Source organism: Zosterops lateralis (genome assembly GCF_965231275.1).
Source record: "Zosterops lateralis genome assembly, chromosome: 21".
NCBI classification, from domain to species: Eukaryota; Metazoa; Chordata; class Aves; order Passeriformes; family Zosteropidae; genus Zosterops; species Zosterops lateralis.
Genome location: NC_139781.1, coordinates 7,645,424 through 7,656,137, shown reverse-complemented (window position 1 = coordinate 7,656,137; position 10,714 = coordinate 7,645,424). Strand labels below are relative to the sequence as shown.

At 46.3% G+C, this 10,714-nt stretch overlaps 1 protein-coding gene across 2 annotated transcripts in view; it reads right to left on the bottom strand.

Moving 5' to 3' along the window:
* Positions 1–5,056: 5,056 nt before the first annotated feature.
* The window catches only part of ATRX (ATRX chromatin remodeler), a 66,354-nt gene continuing 60,696 nt past the window's right edge, over positions 5,057–10,714 (bottom strand). For both annotated transcript variants that reach the window (XM_083876575.1, XM_083876576.1), the window contains 4 exons: positions 9,915–10,037; positions 9,269–9,364; positions 8,657–8,785; positions 5,057–7,918 (listed from right to left, as the gene is read on the bottom strand). In XM_083876575.1, the coding sequence (XP_083732701.1) occupies positions 7,640–7,918; positions 8,657–8,785; positions 9,269–9,364; positions 9,915–10,037 (627 nt within the window). In that variant the 3' untranslated portion in view covers positions 5,057–7,639. The remainder of the gene's footprint in view (positions 7,919–8,656; positions 8,786–9,268; positions 9,365–9,914; positions 10,038–10,714) is intronic.

Sequence of the window (10,714 nt, the reverse complement as noted above, 5' to 3'; positions counted from 1 at the left end):
CAGCCCGGGAGTTTGCTACATGGATGATGCTCCATGGACTGGTCCTGATTTGTGGGGTTCTTCCTGCTGTTGGGGTGGGAATGGGTTGAGGAACATTATTCAGATGTAAGCATGGATACTGTGCATAAGGACAAAACTATTTATAAAATGTATATGATATTTATTTTATATATTTATTTATTTCAAAATAATTTTATTTTTAATGAGAGATGCTATGACCGGATTTTCATCAGGAAGAATAAGGTCCTACTGAAACAGGAAAAAAAAAATGAGTTTTAAGAGCTTATCGGCAATAAAATTGTCTTTATATTGTAGATTTCTTGCTAGCCCTTTTTTTTTGGCACTCTTCAACAACTAACCCAGTATTTCCCCAGCAAATATGAACAATAAATCCATCTCTAAAAGGGCTTTGTGCAGTAAAGATCAATTACCTCAGCCCCAAACTCCTGCAGGAAGATGACATCAAATCACAGGTCTGGGAAGCACCAGCTCGGTCTCCCTGGGGCGTGAGGCATCCCTGTGGATTTACTGTTCTTCCCAAAACCAAGAGGACAAACATTTGGAGCATCTGCTGTGTTTTGGATAGACCCATCAGTCCTGCAATGAAACCAGCACATCTTGCACGAGATTTACCTGCAGCACCATGAAAAAATCTGTGGAGAAATAAAAAGCAACAACAGCAATTCTAAACCCCCCTCACTTACAGGCAATTACTGTGGGTGAGGATCATCCCTGCAGGCAATGCTTGGATGTTCATGGCTGTGTGGCATTTTCCTCTGCAGAAGCTGCCTGGTCCCACAGTCCTCTCACCTTTCTTCTGCTTTCAGCTGAGCTCAGCAAACCTGATGACGTTTGGCAGCCTTGAGCCAGCCCCATATTCCCAGCTGGTGCCCAACAGTGCCAGGGAGCCACAGCCCGCCTCCAGTCAGGGCAGGGACACTCCTAGGAGAGCCCTGGCTGTGCCAGCACAGGCCCATAAGTGACACTTGTCCCACATATCTGCCATTGCTGCCTGCTTGGGATGTCACAGACCTGCAGGGGAAGCTTCCAGCAATGATGCCAGTCCATGTTTTATCCCCTGTGATCAGCAGAGAGGGATTTCAGCACACAGTGGGAGCAGGAGTGTGTGGTTGCAGAGGCACTGGCACTTTGCAGCACGAGGAGAGGCTGACAGCAAACAGGAGTGTGCAAAAACCTGAACAACGACAGCTGTGATGGCTCTGGGCTTTCCTTATCACAACTGCTTCGTCCACAGCGGTGTTTCTTGACCTCCTCCTTGCAAAACAGTCGTGGTAAAACCTCAGCTCCTTCATCTTCAGCCTGTGAATTCCCAGGACATTTTCACTGATCTAGAGATGATCCACACCAGCTTCTTCATGAGCTTCATCCCTAATGGAGCAGCAACCCCAGAGCCCAGTTCTGCTCCTGACTGTTTCTCGCCTTCTCTGCCGCCTCCTGTGTCCCTGCCACGTCCCTCCGCTGTCCCAGCAGGTCCAGCAGCCACCAGACGACAGGCTGGGCTTGGCAGTGAGGAGATTACAGGAGCTTTACCTTCAATGATCCAGACATGAAGGAATTTAACCCTATGTTTGAAATAAAAAGAATTTATTTAGCTTCTTCCTCTGAGTCACTGCCGAAACATCTCATCCCCGGCCGCTGTCGGGAGCTCCATCCCTCACAGGACACGTCCTCAGGTGCACTTTTGACCTTCCCCTGCATGAAGGGGAAATCCCTCAGCCCTGGAGCCTCACTCTGCCCCTGGGATGATCCTGCTCCTTCCAGCCAGGGCTTTCCATTGTGCTTGAAGATAAATCTGGTGGTTAAGATCCTGCTCCTCTTCAAAATAAAGGTCAAAACCTGATCTCAGCAATGCCAAGTACATTTTTTACCAACTCCAAAGGGAGATGATTTGGCCCATGGGGGCAACACTGGACTTGTTCTTCTGATACCCAACTCAAAGAGCTGCTGCAGCAGAGCCTCCTGCCACAAAGGGACACACAGGTACCAGGGATGCTGTAAAACACATTTTCAGGATCTTGGTTTAAAAAACTCATACTTGCAAAAAGCAAAATCAACAAAGAATTTACTGGAAACCACTTGGTCAAGGCAGGTGTCCTGTGCTGTGTGGGGCATTCATCAAATGGGGAATTCAGCTCTGCTAAATCCCACCCAAATGGTTCTTTCACAGGAATTTACTTTGTTTGGTTCTGCTTCAACAAAGCAGCTGAAGATGTGAGTGACCTGAGTGAGCTGGGAGCTGAACAGCAGCAGAGGGAAGCACCACAGACATGGGGTGCATTGGCACAGGAGTGGGCTGTGGGTTTGTGTGGACACTCACCTCTCCACCCCATCCCATCCCCATGGTCCAGCTGTTACCCCACCTGAAGATGCCAACTGCTCCTTCAGCTTGGAGGTGTTACAGGAAAGTTTGAGAGGAAAATACGTTTGGGTTGTTTCAAGCTAACAGACTCTTCCAAGTGAGCAAAAGGACTGACCTGTGGTCTCAGCTCATGTAGATTCCATGGGATTCAAAGTCAAAACAGCCAACTGGAAAACTTCTCTCAAAGGGGAGGCAAAGGCTGGTGCAGGGGGTGGCTGTGATCCCCAGAAACCCCCTGTGCCCCTGACCCCAGAGCTGTTCTACACACAGAACTGGCTCTGGAAACACCACAGCAAACGGGACAAAAGGCTTCAACCCTTCTCCTGCCCGAGAGGGGAGGGCTTGTCCTGTGGGAAACATTATCCTGGGACAGCTGTGCAGAGCAGGAGGGAGGAGGCTCCAGCAAAGAGGTGGGAAAGTGCTGGAGTCTCACTGTGGAGGGTGCAGAAACAGGGGGGAGCTGCCTGGGAGAGGCCAACCTGGAGCCAAGCACAGCAGTGCCTTTCCCCTGGGCTTTGGCTCATCACCCAGGGCACAGGGATGGATTGGATGGGTTGTCTGGAGATTGACATACAGGTGGCAACATCCACACACCCTCAGGGACATCCTCATGGAGACCCTGCTGCCTGCAGGGAGCTCTCCTGGGTGGAATGTGTGGCTTGTGGTTCCTTTCCCCAAGGGGGAGGAGGAGAGGAGGCCCCAACGACTCACCTCCTGTGGAGAGAGCGATGGAGAGCCCAAAACTGCAGAGGGAATCCAGAAACTCTGAAGAAATCCAGAAACTGGTGGAAGGCAATGAAGGTGTCCTGGTGTTGTCCCACCTGGCTGGACATCCAGAGAGTTGTGCTGCCACTGCCAGACTGAGATGTTCCCAGAGGGGCACCCAGGGATGGAGCATTCTTGAAGGAGAAGGGCTGAAGCTCATGTCCATGTGGAGACAAAGACATCTGCATCCCTTGGGACAGCACTGATTACTGCTTTTTCCAAAACAATTGCCCCAGAGCTGTTGAATCGTCATCATAGAGAACACCAAGGGTGTCACCTCCTACCTGTGCTGGGCTTGAGCAGGAGCCCTGGGAAAGTGAATTCCAAGGATTCTCTGGCTCTTCCCTCACTGTGCCAGGAGGTGTCTGGCACTGAGATGCCCCTGAGCAGGGCAGGTGACCACACCAGACATGGCCAGGGACTGTGTCCCCCTCTGCTGCTGCTCATGGGCACAGGCAGGAACCCAGGGAAATGAACAACACTCTGTGCAACTGAATCCCCAAAGCAGCTGTTGTGGCTGGACCAGGCTTTGAGCAGTGCCTCAGGTATCAGTTACTGTCTCATTCTCAGTTTTTGTGCACGCCAGAGGCCGGGTGGTTTGAGATCAGACCTTGGAAGTGTCTGAGCACAGACCCAAGGGGTGACCCCACCTTCCCTGAGCCCCTGCCCTTCTCCAGGGCAGTGTCCCCACTCAGGCCACAGCCCCTTCCCAACACTCTCTCTGCTCCAGTGACCCCCAGGCCATCTCCTCCCTGGGGAAAGCAGGAACAGGAGCTGTGGCTGCATGAAAGAGTCACAGGATAAACTCACCCCACCCATCCCAGCCACACACTGCGGGGCAGGAGCTTCTCCAGACCCTCCTCAGCAGCTTTCCCAGAGCCACATGTGGAATTCTGCTGGTGCTCTACCCCAGGCCTCATCCCCAGGGTGGGTTCCACAGCACGGAGGGTGCAAAGGGGGTTATTTGACACCTGAGCAGGTCTGGGAAGTTCAGACACCACGTGAGTTCTGGTGCTCGTGCTGCAGCACCAGCATTTTTCCAGACTCCTCCAGCTGGGAACGTTTAGGACATTTGGCTTTCCATAAACATTGAAAATCTATCCAACTTCAAAACTCTTTTTTTGCTTGAACTGATGAATTTAGCTTTATTTACTGTGTGCAGAGTGGTTCTGCTTTTAAGATAAAGGCAAAAGCTGCTCAGGCTGGGCACAGCTGACACAGCAACAGGGCTGGTCAGTGTTTGGACACCCCAGCACAACATTCTGGACATGGGACTTATCCCAGGACACTCCCCAGCCCATCACAGCCACATCCAGTCTGAGTTCCCAGTGCCCTCCATCAGTGCTTAGCAAAGTTAAAAGTCACAGGGATATTTAAAACCATGCTGCCCACAGGGCCCTTTAGAGTACAACTCCAATTTTTTCACCTCAGACTCCATTTCCACCTTCCTGAGCTCTACCAAGAGGGGCTGTGCCCCCGAGCACTGCCAGGGAACGAGCAGAGGGCACCTTTAAACACAACTGTTACACTTTTCTTTGCATAGGAAAGAGGGTGTTTGCCCAACAGGTGGGATTTAATGACTAAGGAAAGGGAGAAGTACAACTACGAGGTTAAAATATGGCAGCACCTTGTTCTGATTTGACTGAGTAGAACTTCACCTCACTTTTAACCATCTCACTACTGGACAACTCATTTCATTTTTAACAGACAGACTGGCAGAAGCTGCTGTGAATAAAGTAATTTGACAATCTGCACCGCAGCTGTTTTCCTGAAATGAAACCAATGGCTACATCCACTAAAGTCACTGTAGAAAGCAGTAAGAGCTTCAACTCACAGCACAGTTCCCAAAGACATTCCCAGGCTGAGTCCCTGGGGACTGAACGCAGGACTGTGAATGTAGCACAAGGCACGTTGATGTATTTTGGTCACTTTATTAAATGAGATATTAAATAGTTTAAGTTTCAACTACTAAAACAGCACTTTGAATGGTGAAAACACAGATAGTATATCGTCATACTTGAATGCTTCTTCTCTTTTAAAAACACATTTCCAGTCCTTATATATATTACAAAACAGCCTTATAGGAAGAGGGGACACCTTTTCTATAGTACTTAAGATATTTAATACAGAACTGAAAAGCCATCTAATAGAAACAAAGGCAAGTCTTCACAGCTGTATGATTTCAGCAGCCAAAGCTGGTTGATGGACTGAAACATTACTATACAACTGGGACAAAACATATACAATATCACGATACTAAGCAAAAACGCTTTACATCCAAAGGAATAAACAGGTTACAAAATGTGGATAATTTAGCAGGCAAAACTGTATTACAAGCAACATTTTTATTTGTCGTCTTAAGCCATTTTTATCTAGTTAAAACATCTAAAACAAATATAAAAAATGAGCCTTTTATTATCTTACCGATGTATGTTCTGTCTTTAAGTACTGGTTAAAGCCTGATGTTATACTCAAAGCACATTGTTATGCAGCTAAAATGTCGAGTGAGAAACGTAAGCAAAGTGGTCCAAGGTTTTACTTCAATGCTTATCTCGGATTCCTTCTTGTGCATTAGTCTTCTGTTATCCATAGGTTTGTCCAGGATGAAATAAAATGTGCCTTTCAATGTTGCCTAAAACTTCCACATTTAAGTCTTTGAGTTACTGTAAAACTCCACTTAACATTTCCAGGTTTGGTAGAACGTACTTCTCTTATTCACAACACGTAGGAATATCGGTGAGAGTTGCCCAGAGTACATTTGCCTTCAAATGTTTATCTCAACATCTCACTTTTTGTCTCTTCTAGTGCCAACACGTCTGTCTTTGCTCCCTCCCCCAGATCAGAGTTAATTGCAGAGCTGGCAGAGCACTAGAACACACTGAGGGTCTTTTGTGGTATCTTGTCATCAAAGAATCCAAGACAGCAACTTGTCAGCTGGGTTTGCAGCAGCCCAACCAACCTCTGTCCTCGTCACAAACCGAGTGTCAGCCACACACTGAAACACCATGGAACAGCTGCATGTTTAGATGCAAAACTTGTCCATTCGGGGCAAGAACTCAAACTCCTGCAAGAAACTTCCCACAAACCAAAATGATTTTAGTTCATGCCAGCATCAGAAGAGTCCAGCACAATCTGGAGTGATCACCTCCTTCCATCTCCAGAGCCCTGTGTTGTCCACACACCACTGCCTCCATCTTCCTGCCACTTACTTGTGCCCCCATATTATCAGTGAGGTTTTTTTTGGGGGGGGTAAGAATCAACCAAACTCTATGCAAAGAAAAGCCCTATTTGTATTTAATTAGAACTTCACAAGCACAACAAGTGTGGGCAAAGAGTGATAATGGTGTAGAATAAATCTGAAATTTATCTCTGACCTACATTAAAAAAAACCCCAAAACAGAACAAAAACAAAACAAAATCAAGCTCTTTGTGTCCTAACCCATGTTTTCACACAACTCAAGGGAGGAGTGCACAACCACATCTCTATCAGTAAAGTCATTTCACGCTTCTGGCAGCTCTAGAAGTTGCTACAGCACTTTCTCTGTATCAGTTTTCAATCAGCAGTGGTTGTGCCACGTTAAAAGGAGTCAGTTCTCTGACAGGTGCTCTCACCCTGGCCACCATCACCACTTTCCCCCCAGAGACAGGAATTGAATTGTGTTGGCCCGTCCCCCATCGCCGGCAATGGGAGGAGACAGTAACAGTAGCACCAGCATGAGGGAGTTACCAGAAATGTGCTTTGTGCTGGACTCCACAGCGAGAGAAAAGCATCTCCCACATCATCAGCTGTTATTCCATCACACACGACTGAAAATAACAAATGGCAGCAGACTGGGGAAGGCCCAGTCGTGTTTAAGGCTGGATGCACAGTTCCCTGTGCCTCAGAAGGTTCAGAGCAGTAGTAGTTACCAATATTGCACTCAGTTCTGTTTCAGAGAGTATTTTCAACTCCTGTTCCATTCAGCACGGATGACCCACGAAGGAAACTAGACTATTTCTGTTACAATGTTCCCACTAATAGAAAGAAATGGGTAAGCAGAAAAGTATTCCATAATTTGAGGAATCAACTCTAATCAAGAACTCAGCTGTTTACAATTCACATATGTCAGACTGAACATACAGACCTGCAGTCCTTCCTGAGCTTCCCGAGGCTTTGCAGCCAGGAAAAGCAAACGTAGGAGTTTAGACAGGAAACCTGCGGAGATGCTACTGTAACGGGAGGACTTGTTTTCACTGAAAACAACTTGTTATCTCCTGTACTCAACATATGTAAGAAGATTCTAGGCAACATCACTGACAACAGGGAAAACATCGTGTCCTATTTAAACAAAGCTGAAACACTAATATGGAACATGGTATTTAAGGGGAGCAACCAAACTATTCTTTTTCATTTTATTTTTTTTTTTACAGTTGAGTTCTGTTAGGCCATTGATTCCTAAAAAAATAAAAGTTCTTTCTCTGATTTTAACAATCCTTTAGGCTTTTAGTGCAAAATCACATTGATTTCCCTTGGGAAGGCCCTGGATTTTTGCCTCTCATTGGGGGTGGTGCTCGTTGTAAAGGTGGTGGCTGCATCCCACCAGACACTGACTGATACATTCCTCTCACATCTATGGCTGGGTAGTTGGAAGGATTCATGATTAAATTTGGAGGCTTTGGCATCATGAGGTGGCTCATGGCTGCTTGCTGGTAGGACATCTGCTGCTGCTGCTGCTGGTTGTACTGGTGCTGGAGCCGCCTGTTCATCAGGATCCTCTGGACACAACCGATTAACTGTGGAGGGAAAGCAGAGCTGAGCCTGAGTGCACCACCCGTCCCCCTGCCCCCAGGATCAGGTTCAGAGCTCAAATCAATTTGTTAGGGACAGCGTGGCTGGGGGAAAAAGCCCCATTGTTATCACCATCCCTAATGTGATGGCATTCGGCAGCCCCATTACTGCAGAAACCATTTAGTAACAGCCTTTAGGGCTCAGCTCTCAGGAAGACTTGGCTATTGTGTTGCAGGCAGCGTTTAGGTGAGTTGCCATGGCAACATGTACTCTACTGTGAAATTACTGCCAGGTATAAGTTACATCATCATTTGTCAGGTACCATTCATCTTCCCTTTGAAAGTCCCGCCTGTGGCCTGTCAGTGTTTGTTTGCCTGAGAGAAAAACTCTTCCCTCTGACATCATCTGGGCAACTTTCAGATTCTGCAAAGTAATTTTAAGCTAAAACAACATTACCAACACTTTCTAAGATGTGTTTCTAAGTGGCTGGCTGAGCTCTGGGAATCAGATTTCTCTTTATGCCTCGTGACCTTGCAGCAAAGCACTTCAGCTCAAAAACCTGGCGAGTGGCTTTTCATGAACTTCTCCCATCACTGAGGCCAAGCAATGAACTCCAGCACACTGCTGACCATTCTGTGAAGGATATTCATGTGCCTGAAGATACACCTGTAGTTCAGAAGTGAACACACACAGGATCCTCACTCAAACACTGACAGTAGATAAATAAATGTAAGATATTTTACCATCTGCTGCTTCCCGAGGACGTCGTTGTAAATGGCTTCTCGGCGCTTCACGTCCAGCTCCTGGCTCGCCTGTCTGTTCAGGGCCAGGGCCTGCACCTGGCTCTCCGTCAGGGTTAAGTTTTCTTTCCACTGAAAAGCAAAAAAACCCAAAACCTTCTTGGCCCTGGTCGTCTGAACAAAAGCCTGACAGTGACTGAGGTCCCGTGTCATGTTTGCACTTACGCCAAGGGTTAAACCAGCCCAACTTCCAGTCAGTGCAAAACTGCCTCACCAGAGCCAGAACCTGGAGTTATTACTTCTTCTAACTGGCAATTAACACTCCACAAAATACAAGAACTACTTGCCTGTAACTGCTATTCTGATTTCTAGAAAATCCAGCATTTTCAGAGCACGGCAAATACAGATCTAAACTGCCACTCCTGTAAGGCTCTGTGCCAGCTCAACACCACCAAGGGTTACTGCAGGGATAAAGGTCACTCCCAACTGGAAATGATGCTCATTAACAATGCAATTCATTAGCTGGATGACCATTTGCAGTAGCAATATCTTTGTTTGATAATGATTAATGTTTTCCACCCCTGATGCAAGCCCAGGGTTATCCATGGCACTCACTATGGCTGAAATGATGTCTTCAAGGGGCTGGATTCTTGCTGCAGCCACACTGTTGGTTGCTTCCACCACCTTCTCTCTTCCTTGATTAATGAGGTCCTGAGAAAACACCACAACCATCAGGTATAAAGCACAGAAACAACAAACACATTTCTTCCCCAACCTTCTTAATCTTTCTCTTGTACATACCTAGACTTCCATTACCTTTCTGCTCTCAATTTGCACAAGTCAATGAGTCTAAGCTGCCACCCATCTGAATTTCAGCACAGAGCAGTGGAACAACATGTATAAACCTGGCAATTTGTAGACAGCATTTGTAAAAACCTAGTTTTGTATCCACAGGTTTTCAGACCTTTAGCATGAGAATGCTAAAAACCCAGGTAAATTTTCTACCATACAGACTTGAAGATGTTACACTTTCAAAAGTGGTAATTAAAGTCTGCAAAGAATGCAGTTGATGCTCCAGAATCCTGACAAATCTGCCCAGGTATAGGTTTATATACATGCAATTAAACTCCAACAAAGCTACATGCAAAAATTCCCCCCAAACCTCCAAATTATTAAAATTATAAAGATATTTCAGACTGACATTATCCACAATTTGTGTCAGAAAACCCCTGCAGCAACACAGGCTTGTTGTGCTCCTTACCTCCAGCTGTTGGTTACTCATTGCTGACAGAGCACCCAAATTGTAAGGAATATATGTCTGAGAGCTGAAATTTGTGGGCATGGTGGTGGCCCCTGTTGGCATGTTGAAACGCATGGTGATGCCCTGGAAAACACAAAGTCACTAATTCTGAAAATTCTGTAATAAACACAGAGCCAAAGCAGCCCCTAGAGAGAGGCACAGGCTCTGAATATTGATCATGGAGGTTTCCAAAGCTCAGCTCAGAACCCCATTTCAGTCACACAGGAAGCCAAGTTCCAGTCTTGAATGATCTCTGAGTTTAGCTTGTCAATATTTGATATATAAATGACCACGGCTTATCAGTACAGCTTAGGTTGGTAAAGATACATTTTTAATACTGAAAACCCACTACTTAATGTTGAGTTTGACCAGCCTGTAATGAAATTCTGAAGGAGTCAAATGCACAATTTATTAGCAGGAATGTAAAGCTCATTGACCATTTGGATTTCTCATAGAGCAACTTCAGATTTTACTCTTTATCTCCGTATTTCTTTTCCCTCCAAACCTTTTCATCAGTTCATTCAAGGTGATAATTTATACACCCACTTTTTGTACTTTTAGTGAAAGGCTTTTGAGGGTGCCTGAACCACTGAAAGTCAAAAGGTAATTTTGGGTAACACCAACAAATCTGAAAGAGAATTTCAACCTTGGTGGCACCTCATTAACTTCCCTTATGACCCTCCAAGGGTAAAGGCACAGCTTTTGTTTCAGCAACACAAAGAGCTTTGGTGCCCCCACACACCCAGTTAGGGGGATAAAAG